General features: G+C 44.9%; 1 protein-coding gene across 1 annotated transcript; it reads left to right on the top strand.

The window, feature by feature from the left end:
* The first annotated feature begins 11,237 nt into the window (after nucleotides 1–11,237).
* LOC311012210 (nuclear receptor ROR-beta-like) lies at nucleotides 11,238–23,924 on the top strand. Its single transcript, XM_084007575.1, has 10 exons — nucleotides 11,238–11,640; nucleotides 17,138–17,223; nucleotides 17,347–17,488; nucleotides 18,022–18,537; nucleotides 19,617–19,738; nucleotides 19,829–19,961; nucleotides 20,075–20,182; nucleotides 20,683–20,793; nucleotides 21,417–21,529; nucleotides 21,734–23,924. Exons 1-10 carry the CDS (start codon nucleotides 11,634–11,636, stop codon nucleotides 21,893–21,895), a joined length of 1,500 nt encoding a protein of 499 aa, XP_083863701.1. The 5' UTR covers nucleotides 11,238–11,633; the 3' UTR covers nucleotides 21,896–23,924.
* Nucleotides 23,925–23,946: the final 22 nt, after the last annotated feature.

Below are 23,946 nucleotides of genomic sequence, written 5' to 3'. Positions count from 1 at the left end.
TAGGAAAGAACAAGGTCTCACTGTGATGGTGGTGGTAAAGAGTGGGAGGTCAAAGAAACGACCTTGAAAAGGAAATTAAAAAAAATCTTGTCCTCCACTTGAAAGGTGCAATTTAGAGCACAAGCTCTCCACTCTCCAGCAGCTCGATTGTCAAAGAGAAGTGGGAACGTTTTTCTTCTGTTGGCTGAAAAAAGAAAGACAATACTATCAAACTATGGACTCTGAAAGCAACGGGGAAAATGTGTCGGCTCCGATTGGGAAAATGTGCCTACAACCGACAATCACAATCAAACATCCTCCGGCCTCGATATTCATACGTGTCTGGATTCATAAGGATCAGATCATTGAAGCATCTGTCTCTCTAGGCTCATGTAGTTATTCGTCAACATGTCCTCATCGATGTGTTTCTGTCCAATCAGACGGGGGGGGGGCTGCCACAAACACAAGCCAGACGCTGCACAATTACACATTAACAGGCATTTAATTAGAAAAGGAGTGTTTGTGTCTGCATGTATTTTTCTCTTGTATTCATTACCAGGCTGGTATTGTTTTCACCTTGTGGTGTGTGTGTGTGTGTGTGTGTGTGTGTGTGTGTGTGTGTGTGTGTCGTCATGGCGATATGTGGTCCTGGACACACCTACTGTATCCAGAGTGGTTCTCCGTGCTTTGCCAGGTCTTTGGAGCGTCACAGCCATGCGATGGACATTCATGAACTTTAAAGATGTGTTGTTGAGATTGAATGAAAAGATGATGGGTGTGATCTGAGCAATGGCGGCAGTATTCGGGAAGCGGGGAAGGGGCTGCGTGATCCCATTACAAGGTGGTCTCTGTTGTTTTGCTCACTGTCTTACAGCACCATGTGCTTGTTTGTCTTGGAGGGTGATTCACCTGTTTGTTGCAGGGGGGCGTGTCTATTCACTGGTGTGACTAAGCTGCAGACAAAGTGTTTCATGGCAGAAATCCTTGACATTGACCGGACGTGTCCGAATCAGTCTGCCGGTATATTGACTGTGTATCAGGAAAAAGGAGCTGAAATCAGATGATGGACATTCACGGAAATTGCTTGTCCCTAATGAACTTGAGCCATGGCATTATTATCTGCATGATAATCTTGACATATTAGAGTATTCAAGTACAGATAATAAGGGGCAAAGAAGAGCTTCAGAGTAGATGAGATCATAGAACTGAAAAGGGACATTTTAAGTAGTATTACTGATTGTGGCTCCTGGCAACATTGTGTACAATGGTTGTCTGTATCAAAGCCTTCGATGTTTACCACTGACGGTTTTGTTGGTGAGTGAGGATGATTCATATCAGCGGCCTCGAGTTTATCCTTTCTTTGTGTGCCTCCTTATTTAAGGGTAAAACAGGAATTAAAATGGCAACGACAAAGCATCGATGCTGTGCAGCCGATCCGGACGGACCAAAATGAACTGAAGTGCAAAGTGCAGAGACAAGGAGAACACCAGTCTTCTTTGTCACTAAAACGAGGACTTCAGCATCAAAATGCAGGAATCCAGAGCTGAGCGTTGAATCAAACAGGGAAGGAAAAGACTGACGGAAAGTAACCCAGGGTGAGCGACCGAAAGGGGGGGAATGGAAATCTGAAAATGTGGTCTGGAAAAAGTTTTGGACGGGCTGGACGGAACAGTTGAGAATGCAAAAACAGTTGACGGAGCAGAAAAGTTTGGTATGAAGTTGCCCTTTTAACTAAAAAAAAAATGTGTTAATACAGTTTGGTTTCAGGAACATTTTGGTTTGCCCATTAGAGCCGAAGGAGTCCGCCTGCTCCATTAGACCGCGACCTTTGAACTGAAGTGTAGACTATTTGAAGGCAGAGGGGGAAACAATCATCCAATTAAAGGAAAGGCTGAAGGTCAGGTGTAGCTGTGTAAATGAGCTTAGGCCGTTAGTACCCGGAGAATCAGTGGCTTTATTAAGAGAGAATCAGAATGGATGCAGCATGATTGCCTGTTAATCCTAGTAACACTCACACTTCCCTCACAGTGGCCGGGACCATTCAGCTTTCCACAGCAAGGCCCCCTGAAAAATGTTATATTGCATCCTGTTTATTAGTTGCAGTTATTGCCTTCTTAGTGCTGCTCTGATTTTATTAAAAGCTGCTTTATTCTTCAAAGACGTTATTGTCTGAGAAATCTAATATTACACAGGATATGAAGGGGGTTTCGTATTTTAGATGCGGCCTGTTGTTATCATTAATTTGTTTTAAATCCCTTTAGTCTTATCCTGTTTTCACAGAGATATTTCCCAGATCTACCGGATCTGGAATATGACTGGATGTTTGTCTGTTCGTCTCAGTTTGAACTCGTTTTTCTTGACTCTCGTCTGCCGGTCTGTTGGTCTGCCCCCTGCCTGCCTCTAAAACCACTCAACTATCTCCTTTTCCTTTGTCTGTCTGGTACTGTTTGAAAGTGCCCTTTACACGTCAGTAGTGAGGCAGGGTGGCGATGAGGGAGGGGGGTTTCCATCGCTCTAACTAGGTCAGTGAAGACACACCCCTCTCTCCCCCCATTCTGTCCCTGCTCTCCCTCTACTGTCTCCTCTCCCCCCTTTTCCATCAGCTCCCCGCTGTGACGCCATGCAGACGTTCACAGTCCTCCTGTTGCTGTCTTATTACCTCCCGAATCTGGAAAACACAAAACATCCCAATTAATTGATAATGATGCATCCTTCAGGATCCAGCTAAACATATTGGCCGTTGTTGTTGTTGTTGTTGTTGTTGTTGTTGTTGCCAGTCAAGTTGATCCATATGGATCCGCTCATCAGCTGCTTGCAACAATTTGGTCCAACTTTTTGTTGTGAAGACAGATTACATAATGCTCCGGCATTGCATAATATCTGTGGGGGTTGCTGATGTGCACATTTGCTTTGGGAGCACACTCTTATAGAAAAGTGTGCTGTTTTGTCTGTGCTGTGTGTGTGTGTGTGTGTGTGTGTGTGTGTGTGTGTGTGTGTGTGTGTGTGTGTGTGTGTGTCAGTAGCGATAAGCATCAGTTCAGTGTTCATCTGCTGTTTTTGAAACCCAATAAAATGCTTAACTTGCAACTGGACCATGTGTCCTATTCGTGGTCAGAAGCAAACTCCAAGTGTTACATAAACCCATCCTGTTATATCACAATCCCAACAGCAGATGTCTCCGTTTCTGCTGGCTGTGATGAGTCATCTGGGCGGTTATATGTGAGCCGAGTAACCCAATCTCACCCACGAATGATTGTCAAACAACAACGATCTGAGGTGAGATAGGTGGATGTGATGAACAGATGGCGTTAAAGGAAGAGGCCTAAACGAATCTAGGTGGTGAATCTGATAAAGCTGTTCAGAACTGCACCATTAGAGATGAATGTACACATTTCACAGTGACTTTTAGCTGTGTGTGAACGTGAATTGCCCCAAGCGTAAGGAATATTCATTAGTTCCATTCTTCCCGTATCACATCATTTGAAGGAATGGAGGATGTGTGAATATGTGAGGGTAAAAGATAAGTGGCTGTATGGATGGAGTGCCTTGTGGAAGACACAGCAAGGTGTTACGAGGTGGAAGCGGGAGCAGTCACGTTGAGAATAAGGTGCAGGCTTCTGGAGGAACTTTACTTCCACCTCGCCGGCCTGATTGACCGTAGAGGGAAATATCACATGTAGATCGATGGCGGGTGTCACACTCACTCAGGTGTAACTGGGTCACGCTCACATGGCACAAAGATCCACACTTGGAGATAAACACAGTCACAGTTACTGTGGCAACCTCCTTTTCACACTCACCACATCTTTACACGGCACATATTTGTATTTGCATTGAATATCTACGTGAATGTTGACATAACAGCTGCACAGCTTTTTTTCCTTCCCCTACACCGAGTCTTGCATTTTAATGGGCAGCGTTGAGTCATTTATGATTATGAGCAGGTTGGCACTTTAATCAGTTATGTATGCCAGGCTTTTGTTTCAGTAATTTATTACCTAAATGAGAGGTTCAGTACTTTGAAAGTGGCACCACCTCAGAGTCCTCCCTGTACTCATCGATGGGTGTAGAACCTGCTTAGCCAGAAACCAAGCAATGGACATGTGGGGGGGGGGATTTGTTAAGACCTGTCTGGACATACTATGAAGATTTAAACATAGTATGTGTAGGTGTAACTCTGTACGTGTGTGTGTGTGTGTGTGTGTGTGTGTGTGTGTGTGTGTGTGTGTGTGTGTGTGTGTCTGTGTGTGTATGTGTGTGTGTGTGTCTTACAGGCTCAAACAGCCACAAAGAACATTTTGTACAACCTGAATTAAGCAACGTGTTCGAAGACACATGCTTGTGCGGTTTAGAGAAGTAGGATCTTGATTAGTGGGTTGTTAGCTTGAATCATGTGACTATTTTGGGAGATAGAGAAGAACCATACTTCCCCTGTTAGATAGTAGTCCTCGAACAGGAACAGGTTGTAGTAAAATGCCGTGGTCCCGCTGTGCACATCTGAGGAGTTTTTGCAGAAAGCGTGTCTTTGCTGCCCGTCACAAATATTGTATACATTAGAATTACACTGAGATGGTCTGTAAACATTTTCACCCGTCAAACAGGCATTTTTCCGAATGACCATCGGGGGGCAAATCCTCTGGTTTGTAGAAAGAAGTCAGATTTTATAGAATAACCTTATTACTTAACACTTAAACACTTAAAAAATCTGAAAACATGCATGACTAAATATGTTAATACTGATTTAAAAAACCCATCTATTATTTATATAGTATTGAATACTCCACACTTCAGCTAATCTCCTTCATCTGCGTATGTGTGGTTTGATCTCATTTGAGGGACAACAACTGAATAATCACCCCACAGTCATCAGATCCAAATTCAAATGTTGCTAAATCCTGATTGGTCCACATAAGTATGGGTTTAAGTATGAGTCAGCCCTGTGGATGAATAAAGAGTAATATAATGCACCACCCAGCATCTTTCCTGAAGACTATAAAGAGTTCTCAGTGTCATTTAATGGAGCAAGGCAATTAACTCAGGATTTGGTTATTAGTGCATTTTACAACGTTTAGGACCTCATGATTTAAGTAAAGGCATTTAAATGTTTGTCTGGGAAGTTGATTAACCTATACAGGAGTCTCTTTCCTAATGTAAATCTATGGGTTAAAAAAGGGATTTTAGGGGAAATTATAATTCCACCGTTTTGTTGTAACATTTCCTTCAAAGCCTGGCGCTCGTCCCGCGAGCTTGTTCAGCCCGCCTCAAAGCAGCCAGAAGAACATGATTATGTAAAATAACAAAAACTGGTGTTTTGGCAGAAAAGCACGTTACATAACAGGTTTTCAGGGCCTGAAATCCACAGAAAATCCCATTTAACTGCCCTGTAGTGGTCAGGGTGTGGGTTCAGTTCAAACGTATACATGAAGTCCTAATGTTTGCATTTTGGTCCGTGGTCAGGTTCTGACACTCTTCTGGCTCAGTGTACGGTGTGTCAGTACTTGACCTGCTTTTAATTTATGCGATAAATGGCATAAGACTTCACAATAGCTTGTTTACAGTAGTGCAACAGGTCAAGGCACACAAAGAAGAAAGAAGAACGTTGGTGTAGTATGTGAGCGCTCGGTGAGATCAATCTGTACCGAATGACCTGAGATTGAACTCCTGTTCTATTTATTCTGCAGGCTTTATCGTTTAACGTGTACAGAGTATGAAAAATGAAACTGATAAGGACAAACCGAGAGTGAAAAAGAAACAGATGTGCTACAGCGTAGCTTAGGAGCTGGGAAGATGTTTAAAAAAGAGAATAGGGAATGATAAATAGAAAAGACGGAGATAGGACGGAGATGTAAAGTGGAGGAGGATGAGCTCATTGTGACAGGAGAGAGCTGTGTTTCTACTCCATCTGACACACTGACCTGGTGACGCAGCAAAGCTCAGGGCTCAGATTGGGGAGGGGGAGGATTAATGGTGAAAACAGGGAGATTAATCAAGAGGGATTACAGCTCTGTGAATGCCAGGAGCCTGAAATAATCCCAGGAAACTGACTGGCACAGTCCAGCACATGCGTATGTGTGTGCGCTTTTGTCTTTTTGTGGGTGTGATGTAAAAAATGACAACAGATTATGAAAAAATATGCACAACGTAGCGATTATCACATGTTTAGATGCAACCCTGTTTACATAAAACATAAAAACGTTGTGCTGCATGAGAAGATGGACTGGAATGCATGGAGTTGATGCCGCTCCAGTGGAGAGAGAACGGCAACGGGGCCCCACTGAAACCATGTGCAGCCAATCAGTTACAGTCGGTCCCTCATCCCCACAAAGACTCTTTGATGTGAGCGAGGCCTTTAAATTCAACCCTGGGGAGTCACAAGGCCACGCTGACTTTGATCTGAGTCAGGAGAAACTGTATGCCGTTTTTTTAACAACGAGGGCCTTCTGCACAACAACAAGACGCCCGCCTGCCCGTCATTCAAACAGTAGGCGACAAGCCCGGCCTTGTGGGTGGGTGCTGTAAAATGAGTGTGGTTCTCTACGTCTAGACGATGTCCACGTGTCTGCACGATGTTACGGGTCAAAGTAACCGTCACCCTTAACCTGCTCCGGCTGGACCCGGGATGCCTGAAATGATGCCGGCATGTATCACTGGCTCCACAGGGCTGCACCTTTTAAAGCACAGTGTTGCTTCTCTGTCCTTTAAAGACTTGAGGAAAGTGGTCTATGTTCCTGCTTGTGTGTGCTGCAGCTCTGCTTGTTGTCTTGTCTTGCAGTCTGCGATGTGTAAATATCCCTCTATTTATGTAGCATCCCCTCCTCCCATTTGCTCCCTCATCCTGTTATGTCGACGCTGGCCACCTTCCAAAAATCATTCTCCAGCTCTAAGCTCCTCTTCTCCCTCGCCTCGTCTTCCACCTATTTCTTTATCACTGGGCAACAAAATGTCTGCCGTACACGAGCCAATGCCGAAAGCCCTCCTCCCTCCTCTCTCTCTCTCTCTCTCTCCTTCCTCTGCCGTTTGACCGAGCTGCATGGCGGTTACGTAAGCGCTAAGGTCAAAGTGTCACTGCCGTTGTCAAGGGAGACATAGAACAGAGGGGCTTTAGAGGAGATGTGCATGAAAAAAACAGCAGACACAGACGGCCTAAAGGACCAACTGTGCAGAAGAAAAGGCTGGAAAAATGAGGATTTGAACGTGCGTGCATGAATAAAGACATCCAAGCTGTCACAACATCATCTGACCTTTGAAAAGGAGACGAGGAAGTGTATGAAGATACCGGTAAGACGTTAACAGAAGCGAGAGGCCGAAAAGGAAAAGGGTTTGGAGGAGGAACAAAACAGTAGAATGTGAGCGCCAGTGTCTTTCTGCGTGGGTGAATGTGTGTGAAACAGAAAAAGAATGTGTGTCTGTAGGTGCTCGGCTGCTCCACTAACCCAGTTTGAGTAATCTCTGCCTTCATGCTGTTTCATAACACCACTGCCAGAGCATTGCATCATAAGGCCACTGTTACAGCTCACAACCCCCGACCCGCCCCTCCAGCACACACAGTCACAATCACACACAGTCACAATCACACACAGTCACACACAATCACACACAATCACACACTGTCACAATCACACACAGTCACACACAATCACACACTGTCACAGTCAAACACAGTCACAGTCAAACACAGTCACACACAATCATACAATCACACACAATCACACACTGTCACACACAGTCACACTATCACACACAGTCACAGTCACTATCACACACAGTCGCAAACAATCACACTATCACACACTGTCACACACAGTCACACACTGTCACACACAGTCAAACACAGTCACACAGTCACAATCACACACTGTCACACACAGTCACAGTCACACACTGTCACACACAATCACACAGAGACACAGTCAAACACAGTCACACACAATCACACAGTCACACACAATCACACACTGTCACAGTCAAACACAGTCACAGTCAAACACAGTCACACACAATCATACAATCACACACAGTCACAGTCAAACACAGTCACACAGTCACAATCACACAGTCACAGTCAAACACAGTCACACACAATCACACAGTCACACACAATCACACACTGTCACAGTCAAACACAGTCACAGTCAAACACAGTCACACACAATCATACAATCACACACAGTCACAGTCAAACACAGTCACAGTCACATACAGTCAAACACAGTCACACACTGTCACAGTCAAACACAGTCACAGTCAAACACAGTCACACATAATCACCCACAGTCACACACTGTCACACACAGTCACACACTGTCACAGTCAAACACAGTCACAGTCAAACACAGTCACACATAATCACCCACAGTCACACACTGTCACACACAATCACACACAGTCACAGTCACACTATCACACACAGTCACAGTCAAACACAGTCACACACAATCACACACAGTCACAGTCACACTATCACACACAATCACACACAGTCACAGTCAAACACAGTCACACACAATCATACAATCACACAGTCACAGTCAAACACTGTCACACACAATCACCCACAGTCACACACTGTCACACACAATCACACACAGTCACAGTCACACTATCACACACAATCACACACAGTCACAGTCAAACACAGTCACAATCACACACTGTCACACACAATCACACACAGTCAAACACAGTCACAATCACACACAGTCACACTATCACACACAATCACACACAGTCACAGTCAAACACAGTCACAATTACACACTGTCACACACTGTCACACACAATCACACACAGTCACAATCACACACTGTCACACACAATCACACACAGTCACACACAGTCATAATCACACACAGTCACAGTCACACTATCACACACAATCACACACAGTCACAGTCACACACAGTCACAATCACACACAGTCACACCCAGTCACAGTCAAACACAGTCACACACTGTCACACACAATCACACACAGTCACACTATCAAACACAATCAGACAATCACACACAGTCACACTATCACACACAATCACACAATCACACACAGTCACAGTCAAACACAGTCACAATCACACACTGTCACACACTAACACAATCACACACAGTCACAGCCAAACACAGTCACAATCACACACAGTCACACACTGTCACACACAATCACACACAGTCAAACACAGTCACACAGTCACAATCACACACTGTCACACACAATCACACACACAGTCACACACAGTCATAATCACACACAGTCACAGTCACACTATCACACACAATCACACAATCACACACAGTCACAGTCAAACACAGTCACAAACAATCACACACAGTCACACACAGTCACAGTCCCACACTGTCTCAAACGCACATCTACATCAGAATCCTTTTTTTGATTCATAGATTAAAACGTGTAAATGTGTTTGTTTTCAAGCACAAAACTTGAAAAGAAGGAGATGTTTCATACGGGCTGAAACAAACACAGTCACAATCATACAATCACACACAGTCACAGTCAAACACAGTCACAGTCACATACAGTCAAACACAGTCACACACTGTCACAGTCAAACACAGTCACAGTCAAACACAGTCACACATAATCACCCACAGTCACACACTGTCACACACAGTCACACACTGTCACAGTCAAACACAGTCACAGTCAAACACAGTCACACATAATCACCCACAGTCACACACTGTCACACACAATCACACACAGTCACAGTCACACTATCACACACAGTCACAGTCAAACACAGTCACACACAATCACACACAGTCACACTATCACACACAATCACACACAGTCACAGTCAAACACAATCACACACAATCATACAATCACACAGTCACAGTCAAACACTGTCACACACAATCACCCACAGTCACACACTGTCACACACAATCACACACAGTCACAGTCACACTATCACACACAATCACACACAGTCACAGTCAAACACAGTCACAATCACACACTGTCACACACAATCACACACAGTCAAACACAGTCACAATCACACACAGTCACACTATCACACACAATCACACACAGTCACAGTCAAACACAGTCACAATTACACACTGTCACACACTGTCACACACAATCACACACAGTCACAATCACACACTGTCCTACACAATCACACACAGTCATAATCACACACAGTCACAGTCACACTATCACACACAATCACACACAGTCACAGTCACACACAGTCACACCCAGTCACAGTCAAACACAGTCACACACTGTCACACACAATCACACACAGTCACACTATCAAACACAATCAGACAATCACACACAGTCACACTATCACACACAATCACACAATCACACACAGTCACAGTCAAACACAGTCACAATCACACACTGTCACACACTAACACAATCACACACAGTCACAGCCAAACACAGTCACAATCACACACAGTCACACACTGTCACACACAATCACACACAGTCAAACACAGTCACACAGTCACAATCACACACTGTCACACACAATCACACACAGTCACACACAGTCATAATCACACACAGTCACAGTCACACAATCACACACAATCACACAATCACACACAGTCACAGTCAAACACAGTCACAAACAATCACACACAGTCACACACAGTCACAGTCCCACACTGTCTCAAACGCACATCTACATCAGAATCCTTTTTTTGATTCATAGATTAAAACGTGTAAATGTGTTTGTTTTCAAGCACAAAACTTGAAAAGAAGGAGATGTTTCATACGGGCTGAAACAATCATGTTTTGGTACAGTACGAAGATACAGGCAGTGTTCCTGTGATGTGTTCCTGCACATCACGTACAGAACCATGAACACAACAGAGTATGTTGTGGAATGATGACGAAACTGAGCAATCAGATACTCCTATATATATGTGCTTGTTTTCACCTTAAGCAACACCGAATTGCATCTCTGGGATTTATAGGCGCCGTGCTGCATGTCACCGGTGTGGAGTGTGTGTGTGTGTGTGTGTGTGTGTGTGTGTGTGTGTGTGTGTGTGTGTGTGTGTGTGTGTGTGTGTGTTGTTGGGGAGCTGACACGTTTATGTCTGTTTTAAAGCAGAAGCGATCGATAATCACCTTCCTATTATTTCCTGGAAGTGAACCTTTTTTGTGTCTCTCACAACAACTAAGCGCGCGCGCGCACGAGTCAGTCTATCGGTTTTCTTCGCAGCCACCTTAAACGCGCTCCCGACGGCGCGCTCCCGCGAGAGCTGCGGAGAGGAGCCGCCGGCACAGTGAGATCATGGGAGAGTCCAGGCTGGGAGAAAGTAGGCTAGCAGGGTAGACTGAGAGGAAAGCAGGCGGAGAGTCACATCGCGAGGGGGGGATCACCGCTCGCCCACCGTGGGACTATTCTGTCAAAAAAAGAAAAAAGTTGAGCTAATCTGTTCGCAGCGCGCCGAGACGGGATGCGATCCGCAGCGACTTCGTCCACTTTTTGTCGTTTCGCCCGGACTTAACCAGCGACGGTGATAGACGACTTCCCAGCTAGTTTCTCCTCCTTTGGTTTGTAGGGATCAGCCGGGACTCATATTTACACCCGGCGGGTTTCTTCTCCTCTGTGAACCACATGTAGACCACGTCTTCTCTTCTTCTGAAGCAAGAGAAAGGACTCATCATGCGAGGTAAGCTGCCCTTCATTAACGTGTGTGTGGTTGAACTTGGGGGGGCGGGGGGGATCGCGGTCACGGCCACATGTGTGCCCGTCCGTGCATCGATCCTCGTGACGGGATGATCGGCGCACGGAGCCCGGGGTCGCGGAGTTGAGCATGCGGAGCAGCTGGAGGCGGATCGATCACTCAACCGATCAAGTCTTTGTTTTTCATATCATCATCTCGCATGTACTCATACATAGGTTTGTGTCTCACCTGGGAGCCCTTCACTAAATGTTGTCTGGTGATCCATGTTAGTTATGCAACACGGGGAGGGCGGGGCCTGAGAGGAGTTTGTTGTTAACCAAAACTGCAATTATGTAATCGAGACGTTAATCGAGTTTGTCTGGTTTCCGAATCCAATCATCAAAACGCCGAAAACACGCTTTGAAGATGCGTTGAAGTAATTTATTGGGCTTTATTGCAATGGAATCGCATGGTTGTGTCACTTTGTTCAGTTAAAGTGTTGGTGTAGCTGCGTGCCAGCATGGCCTACAATGTGAGTGCACAGCGGGGAGAGGGATCTGGCTGTTCCACTGACCTAGTTATGTCACCCAGCATTATAGAGCCGGCAGCGGAGGGAGGCTCTGGGAAGCGCCGGGCGTGCAGCGCCATGTGCGGCTACAGGCGCGCAGCGACGCGGCCTCCGAAGTGGCGCTCCGTGGAAACAGGCCGAGCTTAAACTTGGGCGGAGGGCACAGAGCTATTAACAGGCAGGCTGTTTATATACAGCATTAAATCATTTATATCGGTCATTTGTAATATTAAAAATATTTAAAAGTGGGTATAATAGTATGTATCAACACAGAGGTGACTTTCATTTAAATCATGTTTTCATAAAGATATTTCATATCACAAAAATGCTCTTGCAGCACAAACACACTAGTGCTGGTTTTCACCCGTGTCTTAATATTACTAATGCTTGGTTGCGTTGTTGTGTAACAGTCGGTTTGTTGTTGTGCAGGACAATAGAAAAGCTGCAGGAGTTTTGTTTTGTTTCTTGTTGGCAGGGGAGGACTGGAGGGACTTTTCGGGGGGTGGGGAGGAAGAAGCAGAGGGGGCCTCTAGTTCTGGCAGGATATCCAAATGTAAACAAACCGTGGCCCTTTTCTTAGCTCAACCACAATGAACATGTAGGTTAGTTGCTCAACCTGTTGTTTCCTCATCGAAAAGCGTGTCAGCATTTTCTGTCCCACTTTGAACACACATGCAATCGCAATATGTCCAAACTGTTGAGTCATTCCCGCAGCTTTGGCGAGGTGACAGACTTTAGAGGCCGTGTCTGGACGCCGCAACGCTTCCTATGTTTGTCTGTGCTGGAGTGCACTTCTGAAAAATGTTTATTCTTGTTTTTCACATGAAGGCGCAGTGAAAGATCCGACGGGTAGCAGAGGCCTATGGAATTCTTAGCTCTGTCCTAATCCCCCCTCTGTGGGCCTCAGCTTGGCCTCCTCTGGTATTTGCATCTTTTAAAATAGAGCCCCTGGATTTGAATGCACCAGCAGCCAGACAGCCACATTGTGCATCTTTGAGTATGTGACTGAAGTTTTTCAGTATCGTCCTTGCAGAGTATTATGAAAGTGTGCGCGCTGCAAGATGTTAAGTGTAATCAGTGAGACGGTTCGTAGACTGAAATAAAGGGCGTGAAAACAAACAAACTGGCGTTTTTGCTTTCATCATATTGGAGAATCATATCTGATCTTCTCAGGTTCAAATCTGCAGGCCTTGAGGCTTTGTAAAAAACGGCTCATGTTACAGAAATAGAATAATCTGGGAGACAAACCCTTAACATGATCTCATAAAATGAGGAGGCGACGAGGGCAACCGCAGTGAGTTGTGATGTGGCTTTGTGCTGCACTGTAAGCCTAAAACCAACTGTGAGGCATGACACAACAAGTGCTACAGCACTGCTGATATGTAGAGACCCCCCCCCCCCCCCCCCCTCATTGAGTGTGTCATCCCGTGCTGTCAGTCATTCTTATGCCGAGGTAATGAAGAGAAATGTGAAGAAAACCAGCTCCCATTGGGAATCACTCTGATGCTCAACGGCATTTAGCTTTGTCAGCATCGTATTGTGACTTGCAAGCAAACAGTCTGTACTTAAAACAGGTAATGAGATCATAAAACAGAGACGTGCGGTGGTGAACATGTGGAGGGTCAAAATTCATCCTTTCCTTATGTATCGACACCCTGACTGTTTTACACTCTGCTGGAGGATTGTTGTTTGTTTCACATTAGATACCAAGAAGTGAAGAGTTGGAAGCAAAATGCCCGTGATTTGCCTTCCTGCACCCCACCCTCGGCTGAATTAGCCCTTTTGTCGAGATAACAGGGTTACACATTTAACCGGCTGATAAACGCACTGGGGCCCAAACCAGTTTGTAGCCGAACGGTTAAGTGTCCCAGTTTATTAAGTATAAAGGCTTGGGTGTGTCGCTGCTGCTCAAACACCAGCCACAGTCGTACACCATCCTTTGTTGAACATTTGTGTAACTTCAACTTGTTCAACGCTAACGTTTTGTGACTTAGTTAACGAGTTAGTGGTTTTGGAAATTGTTAAAGCTTTCTTTCATCACGTTGGCAAAAACAAAAGCAGGATTGGAACTGATCTTCTGTGAATGCAGACAGACACTCTAGAGAGCTAAAGGTCAGAAAGCCAAGAGCGCCGTTTTAGCTCAGGTCAGCAATGATATTGAGGGTTAAATGTAAACGATGCTTTAACATGAGCTCTGTGTGTTTGTCTCATAACAGCAGTAGAACATGCATATACATCGTTTTCTTTGTCTTAAATGGTAGTAAACGGAGAAGACTGTTGGGTTTGGACAGTTTGTCTAACGTTTGGGGCATTTTCACTATGGTGTCATATTGTTTTACTGCAACTTCATTAATCAAGGGAATTATGGATAAGAGTAATTATTAAGATAACATTATTTTGTATTAACGACATCCCTGTTGAATCTTCGTATGTAGGTGATTAGTTTAACTGGATATTATTTATTTACCAGCTTACAGACGAGAGCGTCACATTAAATTAGGCAACATGAAGCACATGCATATTGGACTGTCTCTGGGTTTTGCCTGGATACCTGTCGGAGAAAGTGAGAACGCTCGCGTGTGGTGGGCATCTGTGTAACTCTGGCTCTCAGCACGGGACCAGAATAGATCGGGTTGAAGCTGAGGCTCAATGTCAAAGACTGGGGAGTGGGATGAATAGCTGACATTCAAGTTCAGAGTGTGTCTGCTTTGGAGTGGACTGTACAGTATGGGTCAGATCAAATGTGATTTATTATTAATACAGCAGCAGGCTGTTTGATTATTGCAAATCAGTCCATACAGAGATAATCTTATGAGAAACCAGATCTATGTTAGGCCTTAACAGAACTGGTGAGTGCTGTTTTTCTTGGCTTGTTCTCATCGCCTTGCTTGGTTAATTTTATTATCACATGACAGATTTATGATTTAAATCTTCAGGGAAATGTTTAATGGGGAAGTCTGAGCATTGTTGGGCTCCACCTTAAAACGGGTCTGCGGAGAGTCGGACGTGCATGCCTCCCTCCTCCCCCTGCAGTGGGAAAGTGTGTCAGTGGGACAGAATGTCCACATGGACTGACAGGCTGCAGCCTCGGAGTGACGGATGACTCAGCCAATACGGGAGGCTGCGAGCGCTGCTCGGCCAGTGGGAAACAGAGAGCCTGAGGAGGGGCGGGGCCTGGGTTGCTAGAGTGAGCATGCTCAATGAGTGTTGTGAGGATTGCTCAGAGGCGAAAAAGTTATATAATCGCGAGATGGGGGGGTGGGGTTGGAGGGGAACCTGAGAGGAAGGGAGGGAGATGTTTTTCCATTGCATGCCTGCAGCTGCCCTGATCAGTTGGAGTATTTTAGTCAACCTTTTTACAGAAAGACAGCCGACTGTGTGATTAAAGCAGGAAAGAAGTGAGAAGTTGTTTTCTAGTATCTCAGACTGCAACAATTCCTCCTCAGTCACCATAAACCCAAGTGACCCCCCCCCCCAAATCCTCACAAGTGGCACAAATTTGGTAAATCGGTCTAAGATTGTCCACAGCAGAGCGGAGCGACACGCATCTTATGATTTAGCTGCTGCTGTTTGTCCCTCGGTCAGGAAAGAAGGGGTCTTTGTGTGTCATGTGATTCCCTATCTGTCTGTGTAGTTCCCTCGCGGGGGCCACATGAAGGGTGCTCACGAGCAAGACGTTCTCTTGTAGTGCATGTGTTTCATCGCGGGGCTGTTTGTCTGCAGCGTTGTTGCCAAAGGAACAAAAAAACTTTATTGATGGCACATTGCGTCTCACACATTACAAGATGTGTTTTTGTCTTTGATTGCTACAGGTACAAAGTACAGGAATGGTCTTAGTTTCAGGATCCAATATGTTTGAATGATTTCCTAATAACAATGATCATTAATCATGATTTTTACCATGTTGAAGTTCTCCACATTTGGGTTGAACAGATAGGGGATTTCAAAAAGACACACAGACCTGCTAATGAGGCATGTTTTAACCAGAAGGGCCGACCTCGGGATCCCAGACCGTACTCAGACTCAGGGACATGAAATGTATCTGTGGATGGGATGAACGTAGCAACAAAAGAAATCGAGATTGTTAGACGCCATGCAGCTGCATTTATATCAACAGGAGGCAGAGAAATGGCTCCGAGTACACAGAGTTACTGTGGCAAGATTAAAGAATGGGCAACCTTTTCAATGTCTGCAGAGCTGTCTGACTTCGGACGAGGTGTAAAGCTGGAGAAAACACGATGTCACAACATTAATCACCAGCAAAAGAGAGAGAACAATCATTTAGCATTGAGCAGAGGGACGTTCTGTTACAGTCAGCACTTTAAAAGAAGAATAAACACAGGTTTACTCTGCAGCGTTGTCGTTAGCATAGCATACCATTGGAAATGGATGGACTATTGACAAACTGCGCTAAAAACAAATAGAGTGTAAAGAGAATGATGACTGTGTAACACCAGAAGAGATAGGGGGCCAAAGAGGAAGAGGCCCTTTCAAACACGACACATCTCTCCAGTTAAAACCTGAGCCGACAGCAAGCAGTTTAGAGGCAAACTATCAGTAAACAACTATTCATGTGTGATAAGACCGTTGTGTGGCCGCACTGATCATAGACATCCCAATGTCTCAAAAATATTACTCATGAAGAACATCACAGATCAAATCTCGGATAAAGTCTGACATCGTCAGATATGTGCTTCTCTGACCACATGTCACGTGTCGGGTCTGGAGGAATCTGTCATCTATCATGTTACCAATGTTGCGTTACTGTTATAGATAGGAAGGTTCATGAGAGGGTTTGGCAACAGTCCAGTGTGACTCAATGTTGTTGGTCTGTTGCGCTTCGCTAAGCAGATGTTGGCTGATTGTCTCATCAGTTCACTTTGGATGCCGATTTTCCTTCTGCAGATCTGACTTATGTTGTTTTTGGTCCTGCAGCTCAGATCGAGGTCATCCCCTGTAAGATCTGTGGGGACAAGTCCTCGGGGATCCACTATGGAGTCATCACCTGCGAAGGCTGCAAGGTGAGGAGGAAACGCAGGCAGGAAGCTGGGCTACAAGCTTAACTTCAACCAACTGTTTTATCTCAAATGTGCTCATCATTGACAGTGTGTGTGTGTGTGTGTGTGTGTTGTGTTTTTCTCTAGGGTTTCTTCCGTCGCAGCCAGCAGAATAACGCCATGTACTCATGTTCCCGCCAGAGGAACTGCCTCATCGACCGAACTAACCGTAACCGCTGCCAGCACTGCCGCCTACAGAAGTGTCTGGCTCTGGGCATGAGCAGAGATGGTAAACACATACAAAGAATGGACTTTGTCCTCTTCATACACTTCCTTCCACTTCTGTTAACTTTCCCTTACATAGGGGAAGTTTAGTAGATTTAATGTATCCCAGCCCGCGTGTTGCTTCAGTTTGAAGCTGATACCAGGAGAATTTGAGGCCCTCGGAGCTAATGTTTCAGCTGTTGGGACAGGGCTCGCCCCTCGTTGCCATGTTCTGTAGGTTGCAGAGAGACAACAAATACAGTATACAGACTAAAGAGGTGATGGACTGTCATCATGCAAACTGGATATAGGGACTGGAACATGCAGTACTTATGGATAAGGTGGCAGAGGTCTCTGAGCCAGAAATATCTATATTAGATTGAGGAGACGGCTGTAGAAAACAGAGATAAAATGTATTTTGTTTGGCCACAGCAAACTTAAGGTCTCTGTGCTAAAGAAAGAAATATGAATCAAATGTATAATTTATTTGAGAAATGTAAGGAGTCTATGAACAGTTGTGTTTGTCTACTATAATAATATATATTTTTCTCTCTGCAGCGGTCAAATTTGGTCGTATGTCCAAGAAGCAGCGAGACAGCCTCTACGCTGAAGTACAGAAGCACCAGCAGTCCCAAGAGTGTGCGAGCTCCGCAGGCGGGGGCGCGACTGCTCGGTCCTTATCCACAGAGGACGCCGTCTGTGGCGGCGGCGGGGAGGATAGCGAGGAGGGTCTGAGCCGCTCCTACAGCAGCGGGGGCTCCAGCTCCACCCTCAGCGACCTGGACGACATCGCGGCGCTGCCGGACCTGTTCGACCTGCCGCTGACTCCCGAGGAGGCCAGCGAGTACTGCAGCCTGGAGCTGCTCGGCGGCGGAGCCAGCACCGGGAACACTTCCAACTCATCTTCCTCTTCTTCTACTTCCTCGTCCTTGTCCAATCAGAATTCCCCGCAGCAGTCGATGCTGGACGGGGCAGACCAGCTCCTGCATTCGCACTCTCACACGCATCAGCTGCTGGAACACACACATGCACTGCTGGACCATCTGCCTGACGACTGCTCGATAACAGAGCTTGGTGAGTAGGGACGGTGATGGATAACCAATCACTTTTTTATTCACGCATGACCCACAAAAACACAGAGTGTAGGAGGAAACCTTCAAATATAGCATCTATTTACTTAAATGAGGAGAGAGATGGGCCTTTACCGGAGTCATTATTAGAGAAGGGCCTTTGTTTGTGAGCTTCTCTTTTTAGATTCTTTGATCCCGTTGCTCCTAATTTAGTGTAATTTCCTGCCGCAAGTTCTTCTAGATCACACAGAAATCAGGCAGCTCTATTCCTTCCCTTCAATAACAACTATTTACATAAACACAGCAAGGCATATATAATTCATAAATTGAGGAGTAATAACAGTATTTCTGATTAAAAAGAAAATGGCAAGAGCCTTTTGTACTGTTGGATGTATATTGCTATAAAATAGTACAGAAGCTGTTTTACATTTAAGAGTAAATATGAATTAAATAATCGGCTCCAGCCCCCCCGCGACCCTGAATACAGGATAAGCCGTAGACAATGGATGGATGGATATGAATGAAATAAAACCAAATACAATAACAGCAAATTAAACTAAAAGAACACACTCTAGCACAACGACTCACTCATAAGCAGGTGAGCAACAAAAGAGGAGCCAGAATGACACATGGCAGGAAGCGACAAGGACAGATTAAATGTGCGAAGCAGGAAGGAGGCAAAACGAAACAGGCATGAGACATAAAGCAGCATAAGCTCATAAATAGTGAGAGATAAAGGGATGATGGTGTAGTGGCATTCATAGGGGTAAGGAGGCTAAGGCATCTTAAGATCGCTGTCTCTGGAGGCCTGTGAAGAATGTGTGTGTTTTATATAACATCTTTATGGTTGCTGGCTGCAATAAACTGCAAGGGGACTATGAATAGGGCTTTTAAAGGAAGCAATGAGTAAATATTTTGACGGGTGTGTATTATAAGATGAGCACTTATCGGGTGCTTCAGTGGTGAACTTAACGGCAGAGTTGTGCAAAGCATCTAGTTATCACCAGCACACATCTGTGGATACCGAATGATACCACTGTTACTCCGTCAAACTGAGAGTCCATGTGTTGTTTTTCCTGGCAGAGCGCATCACTCAGAGTATCGTCAAATCTCACTTGGAGACGTGTCAGTACAGCGCGGAAGACATGAAGAGATTCACCTGGGCACAATACGCACCCGAGGAGACGCGGGCTTTTCAGAACAAGGTACACATACGATGCTTCAGTCGCACGCAAAACACACAGCGAGGTATAATCAGTCATTATCAACTGAATCTGATGTTTCACTTCTTCCAGTCAGCCGAGTGGATGTGGCAGCAGTGTGCACACCACATCACCAACGCCATCCAGTATGTGGTGGAGTTTGCCAAACGCATCGCTGGCTTCATGGACCTGTGTCAGAATGACCAGATCATCTTGCTGAAAGCAGGTCAGTGTCTTAAGCTCTCATCTAAAATACTTCCTTCATAGAGTTTCTTCTTACAAAGTGAATCAAGGCTGAAACTGGCTAACTCTTTGCCTCTCTCTGTGCCCCCCCTTCAGGCTGTCTGGAGGTCCTGCTGATACGCATGTGCCGAGCTTTCAATGTCAACAACAGCACCATTTTCTTCAATGGGAAGTTTGCCCCGGCTCACTTCTTCAGAGCACTCGGTGAGCATTCGCCTGTAGTTGTGAAAGCTGTAGAGTATTCAGATAATAGACAGGCTGACACATGAAATCCTCTTACGTTTCTCACTCTAGTGTGCAAGTTAGAAAGTGTGCGCTAATCATCATCAATGCCTAAGAATATTACCTAACTGTGGTGATTGTTCTTCAAATGACTCTGGAAGACAGTAATGTTCCTTAACGATGTAATTGCAAGCCTCCAGTTGGATCTTGGTTTTGATTTTCTGAAGCAGTTTTGCCTCATTAGTACCATCAGAACTGTTTGATAGTGCAGCCTGATGGAGAAAAAACACCATTAAAGAAGCACGTAAACCGTGTGATAAACTCATTTAAGTTCTGTTGTTTAAAAAAATATATAATGCCTGTCGATACTGCCTTAATTGTATAGGAATATCCTGGCTCAGTTAATAGCGTTAATAGTAATAGCTTGACGAGTTTAACATCCTGCTTAATTCAATGAACGTGTTGTTCCTGTGTTCATGCAGGATGTGATGACCTGGTCAGTGCCGTGTTTGACCTGGGGAAAGGACTCTGCCGTCTACAGCTGTCGGACGAAGAGATGGCTCTGTTCAGCGCTGCCGTTCTTCTTTCTCCTGGTGATTCTTTTTTGTCCTTCATGTCTCACCCTCGCTCACACATGCACACATACAAGATGAAGTGCACGTTGCACTGCAAAATCATGTTCACCAGTCGATTCAATGCTGATCTTTCCTTGGAAGGCCAAACTGATTTTCAAGAAATGTCAGATGATTTTGAGCATGCACATTCAACACGATGTTTCACACAATTAGGTTTTCAATTTGTTCTTGCAGATTATTTTGCTAACTTCTGAGGGTTTCTCATTATGTTCTCATTTCCCCCCATGTGTCGACATATCAACTTATGATTTTAGAACGCAGCAGCCCACCGATCCTTTTATCCTGTGTAACATTGAACTGACAGAACTTAATTGTAAATATAACTGGAGATCCTAAGATTTCTAAACATACCAAATATGACAGGCTGAATTTGGGGAAAACTTGATGTGTAAGATTTTTCGATTTGATTGCACGGTGTAGCCATTAAAAAATGAGTCTTGGATTTGAATATTTTCCACTCGGTGTAAACACCCTATCAGGAGCCGACACAGAAAGTATACTGTCGGACAATGTGGATTCAAGTTATTTAAGGAGAAAGAAAATGTACGTATGTTAACGGGTTTACATTTTCTTTCCTTTAGATCGACCGTGGCTAACAGAAGGCCAAAAGGTTCAGAAGCTCCAGGAGAAGGTCTACCTGGCTCTGCAGCACAGTCTACACAAGAGCGGTGCCTCAGACGAGAAACTGGACAAGGCAAGACAAGCAGTCCCAGCTCTCCTTAGAAATGATGTAGTGACGATGTGAATGAGGCCATTTACGATGTGAAAGCCATCGCGGCAGTCAGGCAGTAACTCAAGTTGAAAGGGAGCCATGTGTCGTTTGCCTGTCTGACAAACATGTACACGCATAAAGTCACACATGAACTTACCTTGTTTTAAATATCTTCTGCCCCCACAGATGCTGTCCAAGCTGCCCACAATGAAGTCCATCTGTAACCTCCACATTGACAAACTTGAGTTTTTCCGCCTGGTCCACCCAGATGTCGCCCACAGTTTTCCACCTCTGTACCGGGAAGTGTTTGGCAGCGACATGTCTCTGCCCGACTCCACCAACAGCTAGACAGACAGACGAGAGAGAGCGCAATAAGAAGTAGGGAAGTTAAAACAAAGGAGAGACAGAGAAGGATAGAGATGTTGAAGCTCTAAAAACCAGCAGTTAAGAGACAATCTAGGATGTTTAAAAACTCCGTCTCCCATGATCCCAAAGTAGTCCTCCATTTCCCAGCAGGCAAAGCACCTTACACTACAGACCACACACGCTCATGGTCCTCTGCACATTGTAGCATTAACCAACAAGCGGATGGGCATCGTAATAATCGCAGCCCACGAGGCATGAGACAGCTCCGGGCTCCAACACGCTCGTTTAACATCAGATCCGCTGTGGATCGCCCAACCAGTTATGAATGTACCTCATCGATAAGCACCAGTGCACAAGCAGGAACCCAAAAAACAGTGAATGTGCAACCCACCTTCTCTGACTTTTACACAAAGTATTAGAATGAAGTCGTGTTGATCCACAGGTCTCACTATTAATAGTTCTCAGTCAATTTTAACTCTATGTTAACACATCTCAGTATAATACGCCTGCGTATTCATACAGACAGTATCCTTATACTGACCATCGCTAAGGGACCAAGATCTTGAGTCATTTTCTCAGCTATAAAAAGGCACAGATGCGATATGACTCACGGCGAAGGCTGTCCTCTGTCGTCAGCTGAGAACCAGTCTCACACACATTTAGACGGTGTTCGGTGCTGCCTTTTTTGTAGGCTCTTGTAATGCAATGAGAAACCTCAGTCCCACGCACCCCTTTCCTTGTAAATGCCACTTAGAGACAGGACAAGATGAAATTATATTTAATTTATATACACATTTATAAACAAATATTTTAAATAAGAATGTAAATAATGACTATATAAGTATATGGAGAGAGTAAGAATATGTGAGTTCAGTTCAGAGAGGAAAATGTGCGCAGGCGAGATGTCGAGGAAACGCTGACGGAAAGCTGACATTTCAAATCGTTTTTTCTGGACTACTTTCTCTCCTGACAGTACTCTCAGGTTTCCATGGCAACAAGCCCCTCTTGCACTGGCGGCAAAAAAACCCAGCTGGGTTAGAAGAGGTCGTCACGCAGGCGGCGGGGTGGACACTTGTTGCAGATGCGTCACAGCGGGGAGGGGGAGCAGGGGAGTGTACCCTAACAAAGGCAAAAAAAAAACATTGCATTTAAACTGCAGCTTTGTGTCTTCACTGTTTCCGGCCCGCCGAAAGAGACAAGACACAAGGAAACTAATGATGACTTCATGAACTGTACAATTGAATGGGATGCACAGGGTCTCCCCACCTGTTTCTGACCAACAGTTAGAACAGTTGTATAATTGTCTTTCATTCATAATGTTCCAGTTTGTTAAAGGCTGGAATGACGATGAGCCATAATATGTATCATAAGCCCTCCATTGCTGGTTGGAGCAGCTGTATTATTTTGTACATTTGCTGATTCCCCCTTTCCTTTAGTCCCTCATACCAACACTCGTCCAAACACCAAACACTTATACTTTTCTCTTCTACTGGACACGAGTCTAAGGCCAGACAGAGCTACCAGCTGCCCCCTGAGTTGGGCCTCAATGCCAGTAAGACGTAAGAGTTTTCAGTCAATCTGTGTTGTTATTTCTGTTTTTTATTCCATTATGTCACACAAGGTCACCCATAAATGTTTACATATTTGATGTACATAAGTAACACACTCTGAAGGTGATTCTAGCATTGAGATGATGAAGATGATGGTGATGATGATGGTGGTGGTGACGATGATGATGTCATCATTATACTCGGGGTGCTGTGAAGTTCTTGAGCAGAGTCTGAGGACCTGCCACCAACCGCTCAGGGAGCTAGCTGTGGTCTCTTGTCCTTTTAATTACCAGTGTTGTCTTTTAGCCTCTTGCTCCTCACACCTTTGCACCTGAGATGAGACCCATAACCATAATCACTGTGGACGTCAGTTCTATTTTTGTGAATGTTACTCACAAAGTGTCAAAGCCCGTCCCATTTGTCCTCTAATGTGAAATCAAATTTACAAGACATAGGAATTTTTGGATAAAAATCAGCGTTAAA

The sequence above is a fragment of the Eutrigla gurnardus genome, assembly GCF_963514095.1.
Source record: "Eutrigla gurnardus genome assembly, chromosome: 4".
Taxonomy (NCBI): Eukaryota; Metazoa; Chordata; class Actinopteri; order Perciformes; family Triglidae; genus Eutrigla; species Eutrigla gurnardus.
The sequence above is the reverse complement of the archived record's forward strand: the minus strand, read 5'-3'. Positions and strand labels throughout refer to the sequence as shown.